The 22,445-nt window shown below is 49.2% G+C and overlaps 1 protein-coding gene across 1 annotated transcript in view; it reads left to right on the top strand.

The window, feature by feature from the left end:
• Window positions 1-22,445, top strand: part of DOC2B (double C2 domain beta) — a 124,742-nt gene extending 102,297 nt beyond the window's left edge. Inside the window, exons 7-9 of the mRNA XM_028707577.2 lie at window positions 15,029-15,110; window positions 17,059-17,155; window positions 18,347-22,445. Coding sequence (XP_028563410.2) covers window positions 15,029-15,110; window positions 17,059-17,155; window positions 18,347-18,483 — 316 coding nt within the window. The 3' untranslated portion in view covers window positions 18,484-22,445. The remainder of the gene's footprint in view (window positions 1-15,028; window positions 15,111-17,058; window positions 17,156-18,346) is intronic.

Below are 22,445 nucleotides of genomic sequence, written 5' to 3'. Positions count from 1 at the left end.
TTCAAACAGTGTATAGTTAGGTATAGTTAGGTAACGTTGTGATCTGGACAATGGCGATAAAACAAGAAGCAAAATAGGCTTTGCCTTGAGCACGAATAGGTTCTATATTTGTAATATTTTGTCGGGTCTGGTTTATTTACCAATCTACAAGCTGAGGCTACTGGGAGCAAACAGGCACTTCCACCAGCAGGCAGCATGGTTTTTGCGGCAGATCCCCAGAACCCCTCTCTCGGTTTCAACTCGATTTGGAAATGTGTGCTTGGTCTTCCTCAAAATTAAACACTGTTCCTTTTATCCAAGGCACGAGACTTTAACCTGCAGGTCCAGGCAATGCTCAGAGTCCTTTATTTATTTAGTTGTGCATATTTATATCCCTTTACCCTTCACTGTATGTGTTAAAGCAGGGATGTGGCCCTCGAGGCCTTCTGTGTGGCCCTTGGGACTCCCACTCTAGGCCCCTCACCCGGCTCCACCCCCCACCAGCCCTGCATTGCAACTTAATTAAGCATATTTGCCTGGCCAGAAATGTGTCCTTGGATTGTGATAATGCCTTTTCTTGCCCAAATATTGATGTTGTTGTTGTTTAGTCGTTTAGTCGTGTCCGACTCTTCGTGATCCCATGGACCAGAGCACGCCAGGCACCTCTGTCCTCCACTACCTCCCGCAGTTTGGTCAAACTCATGCTGGTAACCTCGAAAACACTATCCAACCATCTCGTCCTCTGTCGTCCCCTTCTCCTTGTGCCCTCCATCTTTCCCAACATCAGGGTCTTTTCCAAGAAGTCTTCTCTTCTCGTGAGGTGGCCAAAGTCTTGGAGTCTCAGCTTCAGGATCTGTCCTTCCAGTGAGCACTCAGGGCTGATTTCCTTAAGAATGGATGCGTTTGATCTTCTTGCAGTCCATGGGACTCTCAAGAGTCTCCTCCAGCACCAGAATTCAAAAGCACAAATATTGATAAGCGTGTATAAATTTCTGAATTTTGCCTGACTGGAATGTAGCCTACAGTGCACAGGTGAGAGTCACACCCATGGCTCCACCCCTTTTGCCTCTGGCCCCTCCAGCCATGGGTACATGGGTGAGGGAACACAGCCCCCAGCCTTGCAAAGATCCCCCCCCTCTTTGTGAAAGTTGCACAAGGTGGCTTACACAAGGAACATGACAAACATAAAAAAAACACCCACCGCAAAATGAAATGGAAACCAACAGAGCAATAAATACATTTCAAGAACGCAGTAATAAAACGATGAAGGCAGAATTAAACAAAAGCCCTAGCAGTGTTGAAAAATATCCCCAGCAGCCATAAAACAGCATCCTTGCTTAATTAAAAGCACCGAGGAAGGAACGCTTTGAGCCCTGCACCTCAAATGAAGCCTGCAAATCTCTGTTCACTTTCCTGGGGTGTCAGCCCCATGGAATGCAGCTTGATTTGTTTCTGAATAGAATTTTTTTAAAAAAAAAAATATTACTTTATTATTTTTAGATACGTAACCAGAGCTAACAAACACACACAAGGTTAAAAAGAACCTTGCATCACCCTGCTCTGGCTTCCCCAACCTGTTGTTCTCCTCCAGATGTTTCTAGATGTCCTCCAGTTTCCGGCCTCAGGCAGGATGGCCAGTGGCCAGGAATTATGGGAGTTGTAGTCCGACAGCACTAAAAAAAAACCTGGAGGAGCTGAGGATTAAAACTGAGGTCTTCCACTGAAATATACTCGGAGTCGAGAGTGGATTTCATGCTCTTTATTCAGCTCATAGTGGTGAGGAGGAATGGAAGTTCCCCCAGAATGTCTGCTTTATGTACATTATTTACACAGTGGGCCCCACGTGATTGGCTAATTCCGGTATTCTTCTGTAGGCCAATAAGGTTGCGGATTCACTTCCACCTGGAGCTAGATTGGGTGGCTCCTGTGGACCAATCATACTACTGCATTCTGAAGCCTATTGTTCTAGGACCAATCAGACTGCTGCATTTTGGATCATATTCAACTCAGTACATAACACCCACATTCAATACATGTGCTCTACCACAAATCTATGGCTGCACCTCTTCTACACAGTCTACTTAAAAGTTTAGTAGGTGGCGCTGTGGGTTAAAGCCTCAGCACCTAGGACTTGCCGATCAAAAGGTTGGCGGTTCGAATCCCTGCGGCGGGGTGCGCTCCTGTCGTTCGGTCCCAGCGCCTGCCAACCTAGCAGTTCGAAAGCACCTTCGGGTGCAAGTAGATAAATAGGGACCGCTTACTAGCGGGAAGGTAAACGGTGTTCCGTGTGCTGCGCTGGCTTGCCAGAGCAGCGATGTCACGCTGGCCACGTGACCCGGAAGTGTCTGCGGACAGCGCTGGCCCCCGGCCTATAGAGTGAGATGAGCGCACAACCCTAGAGTCTGGCAAGACTGGCCCGTACGGGCAGGGTACCTAGCCTGTGCCCAGAGGGACTGGTGGGGCCAGAGACCCAATGGATTCTATTCTGCCTGGAGTCCAGTGTTCGGTTTGGTATAGTGGTTAAGAGCTGTGGTCTCGTAATCTGGTGAACCGGGTTCGCTTCCCTGCTCCTCCACCTGCAGCTGCTGGGTGACCTTGGGCCAGTCACACTTCTCTGAAGTCTCTCAGCCCCACTCACCTAACAGGGTGTTTGTTGTGGGGGAGGAAGGGAAAGGAGAATGTTAGCCGCTTTGAGACTCCTTTGGGTAGTGATAAAGCGGGATATCAAATCCAAACTATTATTCTTCTGGGCGCCACAATTTGAGAAGGATGTTGAATGTGGAAGGTGTGCAGAGGAGGGCGACAAAGATTGTCATGGGTGTGGAAACCAAGCCTGATGAGGAGCGCTCGAAGGAGCTGGGTCTGTTTAGCCTGGATAAGATAAGGAGGGATAATCTTGGTTTTTGCTTATAGTACGGAAGTCACTCTGGAAACCAATAAAAAGCGCATAGTGGAAATGGCCACGATCCTGGAGAGGTGTGGGGAGTTGGGAGGAATGTCTCTTCTGTTTTGCACACTTTGCCTTGCTTTCGGCGGGCAGGCCAGGCAGCCCTTTAAAGCAGTGTTTCCCAACCTTTTTTGGGCAAAGGCACACTTGTTTCATGAAAAAAATCTCGAGGCACACCACCATTACAGCCCCGTGACGTCAGCGCGCAGTGTCACACCGGGAGGGACATGAATTGCTAGCAAATTACATAATCACCTCCTTGAGGGCTGGCTCATCTTCTCCGAAGGCAGAACCCCATTAATTAACAGCACAGACTCACACCATAGCCAAGACGAGGGGGGAAAACCTCAGTCATGCACAGTCATGCACATATGGGGGCTAAATGAGGACGAAGACCGGGCAGAGAGCAGGGTTCAAATCACCCCACCTGGCCAGGACAATCCCTGGGTGCTCCCTTGGGCCACTCGCCTGACCCACCTCGCAGGGCTGTTGTTGCGAGGATAACACGGGGAGAACCACGCGTGCCCCCGGGAGCTCCTTGGAGGAGAAAGCGGGCGATGAATGCAATGCACAAAATATATGAGAGGCGACCAGGTTTTGCAGGTGAGGGGCCCCCGCCAGCCTCCGCTTCCAACACCCGGCGCAACGACGCCGAAGTTTCCCCCCGGGCTCGGCTCGGGGAGCAGCGCTGCTCCCCCGGCTCCCCTTCGCCCTCCCGGCTCTCTCTGCCGCCCACTGGGGACCCCCCTCACCTGCCAAGTCCGGAGCGCCGGTGGAAGTTGCATGCATACATGCATGCAGGGCGCCGCGTTGCAATTGCATTGCACTGCACTCCATGCAACGCCTGCACGCATGCATTGCCTTGCACGCCCGCAAAGGGGTCTCCCCGCGGTCCGATGCGTCCCCTCCGGCGCGGATGCAGCATTGCAAAAATTAAAAACCCCCGACGCAGCCCTACCTGGGGGGCAGCCTCCGCCTCCGCCGCTCCGCCTCCGCGGGGATCCCCGGGCTCCATCCTGCCGCCCGATCTCCGCGGGGGCGCAGGCAGGCTGTGCGGGGTCTGCGCGGAAGAGCCCCTGCCCGCCCGGCCGCCGCCGCCGCGCTCATTCCATGGCCGGGAGAAGAGCGCTTCAAACAAAACGCCCGGCCCGCCAGGCCATGCTGGGAAACGTAGTTTGTGCACCCCGCGCGGGCGCGGAGCCCAAGGGCGAGGGGACTACGGATCCCGGCAGCCCCCGCGCCGGGGACGGAGGGGGAGAGGCCGGGTGCAGGGATGGAGGGACGGGTGGGCGAGCGAGTGAGTGAGTGACAGCCGCCAAGCCTTGGCCGAGAGCCAGGAAGGGCCTCCCCGGAGGAGGAGGAGGGAGGCGCAGAGCGGGAGGGAGGGAGGGAACCCCAGGGGTCATCTAGTGACGGCGCCCCAATCGAAAATTTGACTTTAAAAAAAAAATCTTTCAATTTTTTAATTTTTCCCGCGGCACACCAGGCAACATCTCGCGGCACACTAGTGTGCCGCGGAACAGTGGTTGGGAAACACTGCTTTAAAGGCTTTGCGTTCTGCGCATTGCCTGCCCACGATGTGTTTTGCTGGAGACAATGCAGAAGTTGCAAAGTCAAGTGAGCCTGTGACAAAGGGAGAAGGCGCCGGGGAGAACGAACGGAGCAGGAACAGATTGGTGGAAGTGAGAAAGCAACGGGAGCTGAATCACGCCAGTTGTTTGCTGTGCACAAGACGGGGGCGGGAGATTTCGTAGCACACACACAAAAACCCCACAACCGCTTCAGAGTGCGTCTTGGTTCAGAGTAGCAATTGCATCCTTATGTTCTCAGGGAAAACAAAGTGTTGCTCAGAAGCCCTCAGCCTCTGGAAAAAGCTTGGCGATTAAATGATAATAACCCTCGCAAAAATAAGGCCACAGAAGAAGGCGCAAGACCACACAAACAAAAATAATGGGGATGTGTGTGTGTCATTTTCAGGACTAGGGCAAGGATGAAGTCTTTGGGGGCCACATGCTGGTGGCGTGTGTGTGCGGCAGCAAAAACGGCCTAAACAACACATAAACGACTCTGTAAAACTTAACTTTTTCTAAATCTGGGCACAAGTGAGTGTTGTAAACAAAATCTGCCCCTTTCCCCTTATGGGGAGGAGGCACAGGCTTCCCCCTCCTTGCTGCAAATGAGAGATGGAGGAATGCCTCTCTTTGAAAGAAGCACCCATGCCTGAGAGAGGGGAACGCCTCTTCTTTGACCAGGGGTAGGGGAACCTGCTGAGATGCGGGTGGCGCTGTGGGTTAAACCACAGAGCCTAGGACTTGCCAATCAGAAGGTCGGCGGTTCGAATCCCCGCGACGGGGTGAGCTCCCGTTGCTCAGTCCCTGCTCCTGCCAACCTAGCAGTTTGAAAGCACACCAGTGCAAGTAGATAAATAGGTACCGCTCCGGCGGGAAGGTAAACAGCGTTTCCGTGCGCTGCTCTGGTTTGCCAGAAGCGGCTTAGTCATGCTGGTCACATGACCCGGAAGCTGTACGCCGGCTCCCTTGGCCAGTAAAGCGAGATGAGCGCCGCAACCCCAGAGTCGGCCATGACTGGACCTAATGGTCAGGGGTTCCTTTACCTTTACCTAGGGGAACCTGTGGCCCTCCAGCTGTTGCTGGTCTCCAGCTCCCATCAGCCCCAGTGGACAGCATACCCAATGACCAGGGATGCTGGGAGTTGGAGTCCAGCGATATCTGCAGGCCCTCGGTTCTCCATCCCTGACACAGAGCCATTCTGGGGTGTTCAGCCGTGGGAGAATGGTGACCTCTACCAGATGGTGGTGGAATGGCAGCCAGTTGAACCTTTTCCCCCCAAGACTGCCAATTCCCCCCCCCTTGCTTTCTCTCCTCTCTTTGCTGCTTCCTTCCTCCCCCTCCCCACCCCACCTCGGTCTGTTTGCCCTGCCTTGCCGAAATTAATTGATCTCATTAAGATATGCAAACGAGGCAGCAGCTGCAGTTTGCCTTTCCTGAGGAGTGTCGATTTCCCCCCATCCCGACTGCCACCACTTCAGCGGCGTAATCTGGAGATCATATTTACCGCACGAGGATCATGGGCCAAGCTTGCTTCTAGGAATCATAGGGAGTGGAAAGTGGGATCCCTAGAGGGCATCTAGACCAACCCCGACACGTGTAAATTAAGTCCAAACAGAACCCCCCACAATTTCACTAGAATTCTTTGGAGGTGCAGAAGGTTCCTTCCCTGATCCCAAAATGGGATAATGTGGTTTGGGGGAGTCCAGTTCATAGCTTTTGGAGAGGAGGAGGAGGTCCCTAGCTTCACACTCTACACAGAGGCCAGGGCTGGAAACGGACTTGCCATTATTTAATTGCAATCTACTTTTTATCCTGAATTGCAGTGGGCTGGACTAGATGACCCCTGCCGTCCCTTCCAGCTCTTCTAAGATCTCACCCCTCTTCTAATAATAAAATAAATAATAAAATTTTATTTATACCCCGCCCTCCCCAGCCGAAGCCGGGCTCGGAGCGGCTAACAACAATAAAAGTAACACAGCATTCTAAAATCAATTCGTTTTAAAATCAATCCAAAATCAAATTAATGGCAAGCATTGGGCTAGAGTTCTGTGAGGATTACCAAAGGAGGGGGTCAGGCTGTGCCTTGGCCAAAGGCCTGGTGGAACAGCTCTAAGGCAGAGTGGGGAACCTCTGGCTGAATCCGGCCCTCTGTGCCTCTCTATCTGGCCCCCAAGACTCTCCCCGGGCCATGCCCCCTCTCTATAAGTCACGTCATTCGCTGGCCCCACTCTATACCCCACCCACAAGGGCTGGGTCTCTGAACCACCTTGCCCCACCTTGGAAACTTCCTTACAAGCAAGTGCCACCTTCAAGCTAGAAAAAATACCCCATATGTGCTCTAAGGAGTACCTTGCAGGATCTCTCCCACTCTCCTCCCCCCGCCAGTTTCCTCCCCACGACCACCCTGTGAGGTAGGGCAGGCTAAGGTAAAGGTAAAGGGACCCCTGACCATTAGGTCCAGTCGTGGCCGACTCTGGGGTTGTGGCGCTCATCTCGCTTTATTGGCCGAGGGAGCCGGCGTACAGCTTCCGGGTCATGTGACCAGCATGACTAAGCCGCTTCTGGCGAATCAGAGCAGCGCACGGAAACGCCGTATACCTTCCTGCCAGAGCGGTACCTATTTATCTACTAGCACTTTGACCTACTTTCGAACTGCTAGGTTGGCAGGAGCAGGGACCGAGCAAGGGGAGCTCACCCCGTCGCAGGGATTTGATCCGCCGACTAGGCTCTGTGGTTTAACCCACAGCGCCACCTGCGTCCCTGGGGCAGGCTAGGAGATAGCAATTAGCCTAGGGTCCCCTGCCTCCGCCGGAGAGCTTTGTGGCCATTTAGGGATTCAAAGTTGGGTCTTGCTGCTCTGCCCATCACTTCTTCCCAGCCCTGAGCTTCTGCTTCTGCGAGTGTCTGTAATTAGGCTGATTTGTCCCGAAAAATAATAGTGCAGAAGGCTTTGCTGCTCCTCTCACCTGAACTACTCTGCCAGAAGCAGTCCATCTGTTCCATCAGTGTGGCTGATGGGTAATTATCTCCATGGCTGCTCCGAGGGAGGAGGAAGTGGTAATTAGATTCGGAATCTTTTCTGGGAAGCTGAGCTGAGTCACAGTTCAGGGTGCAAAGTGGCTGAGTCAGCAATTTGCATGATGGCCAGAGCAGAGGACGGACGGACACCGCAGGGTCTGTAGTTAGGACCAGAGGTGTGGTTGTCTGGGTCCGTGGGGAGGGCGGGTCAAAGGCCCATTACTATTTTTGCAGCAGGGAGGCTGTCTCCAGCATCCTAGAACCGTCCAACTGGGACGAAAGGGGAGCTTTTTAGTCACTGGGAAGAAGTCTTTGTTTGCTGGCTGGGGCCAATCAGTCAAAGGATGTGAGTCAGTCGCTGAGGACAGGCTCCTAGAGTCCCTCTGGAAATAGGAAACACACTGACGTGTGGAGTTGTTCTTCTGCCCCAACATTTTGGAACATTGAAAAGACAAGAGGATTCAATTTCAAGAGAATGTGGAACGCAAGTTTTGTTAGGCGCAATGGAACCGTGCAGAAAACACAGCTCAAGTCACTCCCAAAGAAGGTATCGGAGCACTCCACAAATCAATTGCTCCTGTATGTGCACCGTACAGTTGTCAGTTTGGCACCCCTAATTATTATTGTTGTACAATTACGAGATTATTGTGTGATCCTAGCAGGGCGTGTGGCTGTGGCTATCATGTAGGGATCCAGCACTTTTGAATTTGCCACTGCACTGCTGGCTAGGACCGAGGAACAAGCCGGGAGTCAGGATCGAAGGACAAGTCAAGGATACAGTAATGCACAAGATCTCAGCAAGGTCTCGGTGCCCAAGGGAGGCTCAGCTGGGACAAGAAACCCGTCTTTTGGGCCCCATCTGCACTATACATTTTAAGCACTTTTCATAGTACTCTAACCAGTCATGGCACCCCCCAAAGATTTCTGGGAAGTGTAATTAAAGCTTCAGAGCGTCATTAAGAGACTTTCATTACCCTCAGCGAGCTACAATTTCCAGAGTGGTTCAACAATCTATCCCTCTTCCCAGGGAACTCTGGGAATCACTCCACACAGACATCCCAATCACTTGTGAACCTTTCCCAACATTTATGTTGCTGTAATCAGTTGTGAGTACCATAAGAGTATAATAATAAGTGTGATCACTGGGTTGTAAGCATAATCACGACAATAATAAGAACTGTGATGACTGAATTATAAACATGGTTTGTTGTTTAGTCGCTTAGTTGTGTCCGACTCTTCGTGACCCCCTGGACCAGAGCTCGCCAGGCACTCCTGTCTTCCACTGCCTCCCGCAGTTTGGTCAAACTCATGTTCATAGCTTCAAGAACACTATCCAACCATCTCGTCCTCTGTCGTCCCCTTCTCCTTGTGCCCTCCATCTTTCCCAACATCAGGGTCTTTTCCAGGGAGTCTTCTCTTCTCATGAGGTGGCCAAAGTATTGGAGCCTCAGCTTCAGGATCTGTCCTTCCAGTGAGCACTCAGGGCTGATTTCCTTCACAATGGAGAGGTTTGATCTTCTTGCAGTCCATGGGACTCTCAAGAGTCTCCTCCAGCACCAGAATTCAAAAGCATCCATTCTTTGGCGATCAGCCTTCTTTATGGTCCAGCTCTCACTTCCATACAATTACTGTTTTGCGGTGCTCGCCCTGTTATTCTGTACGGAGAGTGGTCTACACATTTTTAAACTAAACAAACAAATGATGGTATAAGTATAATAATGGTAATAATTTATTGTTGTTGTTATGATTGGCTTGCAAGAATATAACCAGAGCAATCGTCTGTTGTCACGAATGGATTGCAAGGACAGTGTTTGTGGGCTTCCCATTGGAGGCATCAGACTGACCACTGTGGGAGCAGGATGCTGCAGTAGATGGGCCACTGGCCTGATTCAGTAGGCTCTACTTCATATCTTCAGGAGAAGAAAGGGCTAAGGAATAAATCCTACACAAATCTGGAGTGGAGTTCCTAAGATGGGTGGTGCCTCCTTCTGGCAGCTCCTGCTGCCAAGCTGGTGCCAAACATCTTCCTCTGCTTTTCTTTGGTTGAGAGGTGGGTCGTCGTCTGGGCAGCCCAGGACCTCCATACACACTGCCCAAGCTTGCGCCCCAGGGAGGTTACTTCAGTACTGCTTGATTTCACCCCTGGAGGTGCACTCCATTGTCTCTCAAGACAGACGGGTGCCAACAATTATCTGTGGTGGTTATCGCACCTATCATTTGTGAGTCGAGGACCCGCCAGCCGCATAGGAGTATAATAAGACACAAAGACACAGTATTTTAGGTTAATGGGCAAAATTAGGCCACAACTTTTATTGGTTGCAGCATGTGAGTAGTATTTGGCTTAGACACTGGATGAAACAGCAATACTAGACTCCACCCCGCACAGCCGGGAGTCATATCAGGGTTAACAACCAATGGGAGGAGCCTGTTGAAGCAAATACAACTGGAAGCTCCCCCATGACGTCACCAGGGGTCGTGCCATGGCCCTACGCACCAGCAGGGCATCGGACAGGATCCACGACCGCCGGATTCCTTTAACGGAATACCCCAAAGAGGAGGGGTATGTTATGTACTGAAGTTCTCACCCTGGACCAGCAGGGGCATACTGTAGATAGTTATGCAAATAAGGGATTGAAAGTGACGTTCAGTGATTGGATAGTTTTAGAAAATTGTTACAGTTATGTTGTACTGGAGCTCTATATAGCAGGCTGACTGAACCCTTCAGTTCAGTTCTGTTTTGGCCTGTGAATAAACAAGAGCTGTTTGAAGAATCGCTGTGTTGTCTGATATATTCACCCACAACTTAACAGGGTAGATAATGGCCCATACCCAATCCTCCAACACAGAACACATATTCCAATGCCTAACCGCCAATACCAGAAAATTGTGACGAATTGCTACGAGGTAGGCGAAAAACCAAGAGGCTGGTGCCAATTTGCCAAATTTGTCCTACCGGGCCCCTTGGGCAACCAAGGCAACCAACTGAAGTCCATAGCAAGGTCAATACGCAAAAAGAAGCTAACCTAAGAGGGAGGGAGGACGGGAGATCCGAAGAAAGTAGGAACAGACTGGGAGCTGAGCGCTGCCCCGGCTGTTTAAATGCGACCAGCCCCGCCCACCAGCTGGCCCTATTGGTTGGCTGGAAGGCTTGGCCGTGGCAGCAGAAGCAATCAGGAGCAGGGAAATGAGCACGCCTCCCTGCCCCCCAGCGGGAAGCTGCTCCCGCTCACAACCCCTGCCCTCTGGGAGGAGGAGAGGCCTTCTTTGATCAAGGCCCATCCTCCTGCGCTGTCTCCCCCCACCTTGAACTAAGAGGCTCCAGCTGCCTTTCTGCAAAGGGAAGGTGTCCACGGATCCCTGCCATCAATCTCACACATTGGGTTCCCCTCCCTCCCTCTTTCTCGGGGTGTGATCCCACCTCACTATCAAGGTCTCGCTTTTCTGCCAAGATTCATAAACACTCGCTGCCTTGTTGAGCGACGCAGCCATCTGCCTGGGACCAGCCACACTGTCATCCTCACAAACCTTTTTTCCCCCTAGTGATCTTTGCACAATTCTGTGCAAAGCATGTAGCAGAAAGTCAATTTTCATCAAACTCATTTCCCTAGGAAGCTGCCTTAATACAGAGCCAGACCATTGCTCCATCTGGCTCAATGTTGTCTACACTGACCGGCAGTCGCTCTGAGGTTTCAGGCAGGGAGTCTTTTCCCCCAGCCCTATCATTGGGGATGGAGCATGGGGGACGTCTCCACGATAAGCAGATGCTCTGGGAGTTGGAGCTCAGCGTCTTGAGGGCCAAAGCTTCCATGCCGCTGTGTTCGATGATCTGTTCAAAACGTAAAAGGTCAACGCGCAATGCAAAAGGCTGTGTCACTCACCTGAGGCGACCGCTACCTTCTTTAACCCCCTTCTTCCTCAGCCTCTTCTCTGTTAAGAGAAAATGAGAGAGGCTGTTTTGAAGAATTACCACTGGTTTCCAGAGAATTATCCAAGCAGGGAGATCAGAGGCAGATCCTCTTCACTGGAACCTCCAATTGCTCCAGAAGAAGCGGAAGACCTGATTTTTGTGCAGCTAACACACCTGAGAAACCGGAAGCATTCTTTGTTTGGCTACTTCAGTACTCTGGCATCAAACAACACACTCTCAGCAACTCACCAGAGTCTTTTGCAAGACAGAAGTTTAGGGCAGATCCTTCTGTAGCTCGGAGTCCACAAAGGGTTTTCATCCCAGCTGGGAAGTCCAGCCTGCAGCTGAATTCAAAGACCAGCATTGACTCAACGTGGCCAGTTCACAGGATGCTAAAGAAAACCTAGTTATCTCTCCCGGCTTTTGCATTTCCTGGCTAAAGGAAGCACTCTAAGAATAGCTTTAGAAATGCGTCTTTGGAGAGAAAGTTTAGGACTGATTGTCGGAGTCCGTGGAGCTGGCCGTGAACGCAGCGCCAAGGAGAGGCAGAATCTGGTACTACAAGGTTGATCAGGATAGCCTGATCTGGCTACTTGCAACCCGATAGACTGCACTGACCAGCAGAGGCTCTCCAGTTTTTCAGGCAAGGACTCTTTCCCCAGCCCTCCCTTGAGATGCCTGGGATTGAAGCCCGGACCTGCTGCCTGTGAAACAGTTGCTCCCCCACTGTGGCCTTTCTCCCAAAAAATGAAGCAAGTAGGTGGCATGCCTACGGATTTTCCTCCTCTAAAAACTACATGCGTGTTGTGGTTAGGTGCGTGTTATAGAGCAAAAAATACGGCACTCAATTCCTGAGACAATGGGAAGGCTCCCTGACCCCCCTCCCTCCTTGCAGGGAAATATTTGGTCAGTTTGGGAATCAAAAATGGTTTCAGGTCGGTCTTCCTGTGCTGATCTATGTACGTGCTTGGTTGGTACATTTATGAACATTTAATACATATCTAAGGTCCGTATAGTTAAAGCTATGGTTTTCCCAGTAGTGTTGTATGGAAGTGAGAGCTGGACCATAAAGAAGGCTGATCGCCGAAGAATGGATGCTTTTGAATTATGGTGCTGGAGGAGACTCTTGAGAGTCCCATGGACTGCAAGAAGATCAACCCTCTCCATTCTTAAGGAAATCAGCCCTGAGTGCTCACTGGAAGGACAGATCCTGAAGCTGAGGCTCCAATACATGAGAAGAGAAGACTCCCTGGAAAAGACCCTGATGTTGGGAAAGATGGAGGGCACAAGGAGAAGGGGACGACAGAGGACGAGATGATGGGACAGTGTTCTCAAAGCTACCAAACTGCGGGAGGCAGTGGAAGACAGGAGTGCCTGGTGTGCTCTGGTCCAGGGGGTCACGAAGAGTCAGACATGACTAAACAACTAAACAACAACAACAAGAAGAAGACCTTTAAATTCTTATCACAACAATAGGCTAGTTTCTGCACGCAAACAACCTCTGTCCTCCCTCCAGACAAGCGAAGATCAGAGTTCAAGGATGTTTTTCCATCCAGGCAAAGACACTCAAGAAGGACGTGAAGTAGGGGCGTGGCCTGGGTTGAGGGGCGTGGCCTGAGGAGGAGTGTGGTGTGAGAAGAGTCCTGAGGCCTGTTCTGGCCAGGAACTCCAACCCAGCCCTGTTTTACAGCCATGGAGATATCCTGGTGGCTGTAACTCCGAAGGCCTCGGCCAACTGACTGACAGCTCAGGATCTCTTCCTTGAAATGATCCAGGCCAGGCCTTGAGGTCTGTACGTTGTGCAGCAGGCAGGCACACACACACACACACACACACACACACACACACACACACTTTCCGTACACAACACCCCTCCTGCTTTGATACTCCTAATTAGGTTTCATGGATGAAAAACCATCACCCGTTCTCCTCTCTCTCCCCGCCTAATCCAAATCTTGGCTTGCTAAGTGCCTCTCAGAGACATCTGCTTATTCTCCAAAGTAACCTAATTCCCACCCACCCTGCAGCTCTGGCACCTGGCCCCGCCGTTAGGCGAGGTGGAGAAAGCACCTCCAGACGGCACCATTTGGAGTTTTTCAGTTATTTCTGTTAACAATTTCTGATTGTACTGGGCCTGGGTGATGTGTCAATACATCGCCCAGGACCAGTTTGAGGGCCAGAGTGCAATGATGCCTTTAAGGTAAAGGGAAAGGGACCACTGACGATTAGGTCCAGTCGTGGCTGGCTCTAGGGTTGTGGCGCTCATCTCGCTTTATTGGCCGAGGGAGCTGGCATACAGCTTCCAGGTCATGTGGCTACAAGGTAAACACTGTTTACCTTCCCGCTGGAGTGGTACCTATTTATCTACTTGCACTTTGACGTGCTTTCAAATTGCTAGGTGGGCAGGAGCAGGGACCGAACAACGGGAGCTCACCCCGTCGCAGGGATTTGAATCGCCAACCTTGCAATCGGCAAGCCCTAGGCTCTGTGGTTTAACCCACAGTGCCACCCGCGTCCCCAGTGGTGCCTTTACCCAGCGGTATATTGCAGGTGAAACCGCTGTCGCTCCTGAGTCCCTCCACTTCTGGAGGGAGAAACCAGCTCCATCGGCCCTGGGGCTCTGGGATGAAATTGCTGTTGCTCCCGCCAAGACTGGGGCCAAGGCTGCTCATTCATTCCTCTGCACTCTGGGTGCTGGAGGAGGAAGAACAATGCCTCACTATATCAGGATGTTTAGCTGGTGATGCATCGTGTTATAGGGGGGGGAACTGCTCCTTTTCCCTTATGGGGTATTCCAGACCCTGTATAGAGTCCTTAAGTGGGTTCCCTATCGGTAGGAGAAAATAACAGAGGCCAGCCAGAAAATATTGAGAAGCAAAGCAGCTAGTAAGTCTGATCTTTATTGATCTGTTGCAACAGGGTCCCCACTCACCACACGCAGGAGGGAGGAGGAACCCAAAACCAAGGTGTGCAAGCCCTTATTATAGACTTTTGAAATTGCCCACCCTGTAGCTCAAGACCACCCACAAAAACATCATACATACAGTACATCACAGAAGGAGTCGGTCTCCAGCAGAAATCCTGTTTGCCAGGATATCTGTTAATGGTCACCCGTTTCTTTACCTGGGCAGCCTGGCCATTCTTTTGTGATGGTAAATACTTTAAATCCTGAATCCCGGTCACAGGCTCACCCTATTCATACACAAATATGCACTTAAGACAGGTAAGCAAAAGACCATGGAGAGGCTCTCCCATTTCCTTTCTCCTCGCAGAGAAATATTTGAGGTCAATTTGGGAGAGTCAAAATGGTCTGGGAGAGTCAAAATGGCTTCAGGATTGCTCTCCTGTACTATTTCAGACACGTGGTTTATATACTTACGTATGCGTTCGCCTTGTACATTTATGAACTTTTATTTTATATTTGGGACCTTAGAATTCTTATAACAATCACAATGTTGAAAAGTGGATATCGCCCAGCCCTAGATTTTGTCCGTGTGTGTGTGTGTGTGTCTCTGTGTGTTCTGTTTATGCATGTTGCCATTTTTTATTTAACCTGCAATGTGGATAACGGCTAGAATATACGTCAGCGTGTGGTTTCACTTGCAGGTACTTGAAACCGGACGAAGACAAGAAATCCAAACACAAGACGGCGGTGAAGAAGAAAACACTCAACCCTGAATTCAATGAGGTAAAGTCGCTGTGGTTTCAGGTGTTTGTTACGGTTCTATGGGAGGTGGAAAGGGCCCTAGATGGAGGGATGTAGGAGGGTGACACACTCTGACCATTGGTCCATCCAGCTCAACACTTTGGTCTCCAAAGTTTCAGACTGAGGACATCCCATCCCTAGTCTTGAAGCGGTGACGGAAGCAGGTCTGGAGTGCTGCTGTGGTGAGCTTAGCAACAAGCAAAATGCCAGGCTCCACATATTTTTTTTCTTTCAGGGGTATGGAACACTTCAGATGCCACTGGACTACAACTCCCATAATCCCTGGCCATTGGCCGTGGTGGCTGCTGGGAGTTGGAGTCCAACACTATCTGGAGGGCCACCATTTCTCCATCAGGGTGAAGGGGGCACAGCCCCACCGACCCACATCTGCTCTCAGCCAATATCCCACTGCATGCCTTCCCACTAAAAAAACCAGTCCAGAGGGTTGGCACTGCATGTCAGATTCCTCCTACTTAGCAGATAGGAAAATGGGCACCAAGTGAAAATGAGTTGGCCCTTGCTTGACACTGAACTTAAGAACATAAGAGGAGCGTGCTGGGTCAGGCCACTGGCCCGGCTAGTCCAGCATCCTGTTCTCACAGTGGCCAGTGTTGTAAACAAAAATCTGCCCTTTTTTCCCCTTATGGGGTATCCAAGAGCCCATATAGAGTCCTTACGTAGGTTCCCTGTTGGTAGGAGAAAATAACAGAGGCCAACCAGAGAATATTGAGAAGCAAAACAGCTAGTAAGCCTGATCTTTATTGATCTGTTGCAACAGGGTCCTCACTCACCACACGCAGGAGGGAGGAGGAACCCAGAACAATGGCGCGCAAGGCCTTATATAGACATTTTGAATTCCCTGCCCTGGAGCTCAAGGCCACCCCTCCATACATCATACATACATCACAGAAAAGGCGGTCCACAGCAGAAATCTGAGTGACTTGTTTATCTCGTCCCACACAGGTTACCTGTTTAATGGTCACTTGATTTGATTGCCTGGGGAGCCTGGCCAGTCTTTTGTAGTGATAAATACTTAGTTCCTGGGCCAGGTCACAGGCTCACACCCTATTCATATCTGAAATGTGCCCTTAAGACAGGATTTGTGAGGAAAGAAGCAATGGGGAGGTTTCCCACTCTGACCTTGCAGAGAAATATTTGAGGTTTGGAAATCAAAAATGGTTTCAGGTCGGTCTTCCTGTGCTGATCTATGCACGTGCTTGGTTGGTACACTTATGAACATTTAACATATATCTAAGACCTCAAAATTCCTATCACACCAGCCAGGTGCCCCTATGGGAAACCCACAAACAGGATTCGAGCACAAGAGAACTTTCCCCTCCTGTGGTTTCCAGCAACTGGTATTCAGAAGGATTGCTGCCTCTGACCGTGGCAGCAGAGCAGAGCCACCGTGGCTAGTAGGCAGCAATAGCCTTCTCCTCCATGAATTTGTCTGATCCTCTTTTAAAGCCACTTAGGTTGGTGGTCGTCACTACCTCCTTGTGGGAGGGAGTTCCACCGATTAACTATGTGCTGCATGAAGAGGACTGTCTATTCTGTGCCCTGATTCTTCCAACATTCAGCTTCACTGGGTGTTCCCAAGTTCTAGCATTACGAAGGATAAAAAAATTAAATATAATTATCCACTTTTTCAATTCCATGCGTAATTTTAGAAACTTCCACCAGGTTGACTCTTACTCACCTTGCCTCTAAACTAAAAAGTCCCCAGCACTCTGGCGCCGCCTCCTGTTTGGGCTCCCAGACTTTCGCACTATCAGCCCCAATTGGCACCAACCAGCAACCCCTGCAAACTGCAATTTCTCCAGTGCGCCACCAAGTTTGCAGCTCTGGTTCATTGAAAGAGTGCTGGACGATAGGAGCGAGAAGTTTGGAAACACATCCTGAATACAAGTTTATTCCCTTTCCGCTGCAGGAATTTTGCTACGAGATTAAGCACGGTGACTTGGCAAAGAAGACCTTAGAGGTGACAGTGTGGGACTATGACATTGGCAAATCAAACGACTTTATTGGTGAGTCTGAGGTTCCCAAGGGAGGCCTGCAAAGCTTTGATAGTTTAATTGTCAAGGCACCGGACTGTTAAATGTCACCTGGATTCAGCATGACCTTTACAGCAGATTGCACAGATTCCCACTAAATATCTTCCCACGAGGGATAGAGGGCTCAGCTCTTGTCAATTTAATTTCCCAGTGCATGACAATTTCACCTGTGTTTATTCTTTAAACCCCTTCCATCCCATTTCCATATTAATCTGTAATTAAAAAAAAAACCCATACCAAAAAATATCCATACAAAAATTTGTATTTCAATACATAATTGTATGTATCTGATCACAAAATAGTATGTTGAATACAGAGTTTATTTCAATACCCGCACTGGCCCCCTGAAATTCATATTTTGCAATGCATTCTGGTGCAGTTCTTCTGAGCCAAGAATCTATGTTGCAAAACTTGGAGAAGTACAAAAACTGAAGAATAATTATGTCTTGGTTCCATGTTCTTAGTCCAGGAGGTGAGAATTTGGTCTGCTTCCCCATTCGCAGAATTGCAGAATTGGAAGGGACCACGAGAATCATCTAGACCAACCCCAGCAGTGTGGGAATCTGCAGTTCAGGAGCCCCAACATGGGACTCGAACCCACAACCCCTGAGATTAAGAGTCTCATACTCTGAGCTATCTCCTTCCTCCTTGAAAGAGGAAGCCACAGCCAATATACACACAGTTTTTAGAAGACTACAGGGGTAAACCATGATTTGGGTGAATTGCCCACCCTCCAACTCCAGACCACCCACAGAAACATCGTACATACATCACAGAAGCGGTGTAGTAGCCCAGGACCACCTCTCCCAATACATCATACCTATATCACAGAAAAGGCGGTCTACAGCAGAAATCCGAGTGCGTTGTTTATCTCCTGTCTGGCAAGTTACCTGATTGTATTATCTGGGTTTTGGCCCCTCTTTTGTTATTATAACTACTGAATTCCTGAATCTAGATCACAGGTCACAGGCTCACACCCTGTTCATATCTTGAATGTGCCCTTAAGACAGGATTTGTGAGGAAAGAGACAATGGGGACCTTAAAATTCTTATAACACCATGATGCAAATCCAAATTTTGTATTGATCCTTTTTTTGGGGGGGGGGGTGCATAAACAGCCACCAGGTTCTGCCTGCCCCATTTGTCTCTCATTTGTCTCCCTCAGGTGGCGTGGTGCTTGGGATCAATGCCAAAGGGGAGCGCCTGAAGCACTGGTTTGACTGCTTAAAAAACAAGGATAAGAAGATTGAGCACTGGCACACGCTCACAAACGAGCTGCCGGGGGCCCTCCTCAGCGATTGACCTCACAGACACACCCCGGATACCTGGGAAGAGCATAGCACACAACCCTGGCCAAGAAACAACGGCTGCCTTCAGATTTCCTGTTTACTTCATGCCACGGGAGGGATCCCATGTCGGCAAGGATTGAGAGGGGGCGGGCCTTGCTTGGAAGGTCCCAGCTACAGCCAATTTGCAGGGAACTATTTGACACTGCTACACGCCCCCCCCTTAAAAAATCACAAAAAAAACAACCCACAACAACTTGTTATTTCCTGTTGTTTGCAAGCTTCAGTCCTACAGATTTCTCTGGGATGCCTTGAATTTACTCTTGCAGCAAGTTGGTTTTCTCTCTCTCTGTGTGTGTGTGTGTGCGTGTGTGTTTGGGGTGGGTTGGTCCAGAGGGCTGCATGCATTAGATCTGTGACTTCTTTGATATTCTGGATTCAGTCCCTTGCTGCCTTGTGAACACAGTGGCAACATGAATGCACAAATATATAGTAATATAGATACATAGATACATGGGTTAGGGGTTTTCGCTCTTCCTCTTTCCATTTGGTTTTTTTGTAATATGTAACTGATGCAAAGTGTTTTGTTGACTCTCCGAATCAAGAGATACTCGGTGACATCTCTAGCTGTTGTCTGTCCTCGGTGTATGTGCGGGAGACGGGGTAGGGGGTGGGCAGAGGGTGGTTTGTTTTCAATTTTGCTCTGAAGTATTTCAGCCGTCCTGCTAGATAAGCGGTGAAGAAGCTGTGGCCCTCAAGATGCTTTTGGGTTCCAACTCCCATCGCTCCCCAGACCACTGGCCACGCTGGGACCTAAAAGTGTAGGAGGCTGCCTTATACCCAGACTGTTGGTCCATTCAGCTCAGTATTGTCTGCACGGACTGGCAGGAGCTTTCTGGGGGCTTCCTACAGGGAGTCTTTTTCCCCAGCCCTATCATTGGGGATTGAACCTAGGGGACATCTCCACGATAAGCAGATGCTCTGGGAGTTGGAGCTCAGCGTCTTGAGGGCTGCAGCTTCCATGCCGCTGTGTTTGACAATCTGTTCAAAACATAAACGGTCAACCCACAACACAAAGGGCTGTGTCACTCACCTGAAGCGACCGCTACCTTCTTGAACCCTCATCTTCCCCGGCCTCTTCCCTGTTAAGAGAAAACGAGAGAGGCCGCTGAAGAATTGCCAAAGGCTTCTCGCTGGTTTTCAGAGAATTATCCAAGCAGGGAGATCAGAGGCCTGACTTTTGTGCAGCTAACACACCTGAGAAACTGGAAGCCTTCCTTGTTTGGCTACCACAGTTCTCTGGCATCAAACAACACACACTCTCTCAGCAATTCACCAGTCTTTTGCAAGACAGAAGTTTAGGGTAGACCCTTCTGTAGCTCGGAGTCCGCAAAGGATTTTCATCCCAGCTGGGAAGTCCAGCCTGCAGCTGAATTCAAAGACCAGCACTGACTTCCACAAGTGTCAATACATGTTAAAAAACCGGGTCTGCTGGGCTTATTAAAAAAAAGGAATTATTCTTCTGTTAGCACAATATAGACTCTCTAGTTAAAAGAGAATAGATTTATTCTCTGTATCAGTTTTATGATTTCTTTCAAGTGCAAAGGTCTTTTTTTGGGGGGTGGTTAGGTTCTGAGTTGTTTTTCATGTGAATTCATTGCAGAAGACCATCAAACTCATATCTCATGGCTTGTATCCAAAGGTAGTCATAATTAGGGACGGAGGAGAAATTCGGTTCCGTTCAAATTTTACGGAGATTCTCTCTGATCTGCGCTTTCAAAAACAATATGCAAACTGAAATGCAGCTGTCCTTCGAAATTCACAGTTCTATGAATTTCACAACGCAGCTCTCCAATCAAATACAGTAATATGTATATTAGGAAAATGCGTGCACAGCACCGCATATGTTAGTGAAAATAAGTTATAAAATGTGTTTATCAGGCAAAGGTAAAGGTAAAGGGACCCCTGACCATTAGGTCCAGTCGTGGCCAACTCTGGGGTTGCGGCGCTCATCTCGCTTTATTGGCCGAGGGAGCCGGCGTACAGCTTCCGGGTCATGTGGCCAACATGACTAAGCCGCTTCTGGTGAACCAGAGCAGCGCACGGAAACGCTGTTTACCTTCCTGCAGGAGCGGTACCTATTTATCTACTTGCACTTTGACGTGCTTTCGAACTGCTAGGTTGGCAGGAGCAGGGACCGAGCAACGGGAGCTCACCCCGTCGTGGGGATTCGAACCGCCGACCTTCTGATCTGCAAGTCCTAGGCTCTGTGGTTTAACCCACAGCGCCACCTGTGTCCCTTATCAGACAAAATTGCATACAAAAACATGTATGTTAGGGAGGCATTTGCACTAAGATGCTGGTGAATTTTCCTGCAGACTTTTTTAAAAAAACAAATAAATTGCAAACTGATGCAGAAATCTGGAGAAGCAAAGACTGCAAGAAAGAGAAACAGAAATTAACAGACCCAGTCATCCCTAGTCCTGCTCAGAGTAGGTCCATTGAAATCACAGCTACTGTAGATCTACTCAATTCAATGGCCCTACACTGAGTAGATAGTTGGAGACAACCCAATGCCTTTATGGATCCTGGGAGATTAGTTTACAGATTTAGCACCATTTGTAAGAAGTTATTTGCATACTAATCCACAAAAACTGATGCTTTTCAGATGTTGCTCCCATGGGCAAGACTCATGTACTTGGGAAACAGGAAGTGCAAAAAGCACTTCCTGCCATCATGGTTTAAAACTACTGTTGTTTGTGGATCATACTGGAGGAGAAATAAGCCACATGCTGATTGCAGACAAAATCTCTCTGCAACATTTTGTATTCCAGGGGAAGCCTTGCCAATTTTCCTTAACACCTCCGTCCTGCACTTGTTACCCAACTAGGTATATTTCATTTTGCACAAGGAAAGATGTTTTCTGCAATCAGCTGGATTCTTCCATTAAAAATGGCTTCTCCACCTCCCCAGCCACAAACAATGCTTTAATAACTGCCATATCCAGGAAATCACCATTCACGGAGTCATTTTCAGCCTCAAGCTCTTTTGGCGGACAGTGAACAAAATCGTGGCCAATTTTCATCAGGTGGCTCTGCGGAGATCATTTTCTGTTGTGTTCCAGAAAGCACTTGAAAAGGCAATATCTGGCACTTTGAATCGATGAGCTGTTTGGAGAAAGCGCTTCAGAGGCACATTCAGATACCTCTCGTGTGTTTTCCCATCGTTGCTTATTGCCGGTGGGAAAAAGCAGAAAGGGGGCATTTGCAGACAGCTGCCTGTTGTAGACTTTGCATCGCAGTCCCCTGTTTAAACAAAAGAAAGCATTTTCACATACACACACCCAAGGCTTTCAGGGACGTTTCTCACACGGTCTGCATCATCAACGTGACTCTTCCGCATAGGGCAAAATAAATATTTCCACCACACTTCTATGGTGATGGTGTGCCGGATAACTTCCCTCCACAGAATATTTTTCCTAGGTACAGAAACAACATCGCTTGTAAAGAGGCCCATGGAACAGCCAAGTTGTATGCCTTTTTTTAAAAAAAAAAAATCTCAAAGATAAGCTGTTTTCAGTGTCTCAATATGATCACATGCACCTTCCTGCTGATTTCCGTGGGTACATGATCCTTTTCGTTTTCTATCAAAAGCCTTTTTTTACCTGGACTCTGTACATATGTAAATTAAAATATATATTATACGGTATATATAAATATATATAAATATATATATATATATTTAAAACAAAAACTACTGCATGTCAAGTTAGTGGTTGTCATGCAAAAGACTTGTTAGATGTTTGATACCAATGTTTTGCTACAGTGAGTTGGCCGCAGAAACACGTCCTCTGGGCTGCTTCCCCACAGATCAATTTTGTATTTCAGTATTATTATATGTACTTTTTGGTCAGATTTGTTTAATCTTTATAAATAGAACCGCAAATGAATAATAATAAAAAATGATGGAAAAGTTTCA

Source organism: Podarcis muralis, chromosome 15 (assembly GCF_964188315.1).
Source record: "Podarcis muralis chromosome 15, rPodMur119.hap1.1, whole genome shotgun sequence".
In the NCBI taxonomy this organism is placed as follows: domain Eukaryota; kingdom Metazoa; phylum Chordata; class Lepidosauria; order Squamata; family Lacertidae; genus Podarcis; species Podarcis muralis.
The sequence above is the reverse complement of the archived record's forward strand: the minus strand, read 5'-3'. Positions and strand labels throughout refer to the sequence as shown.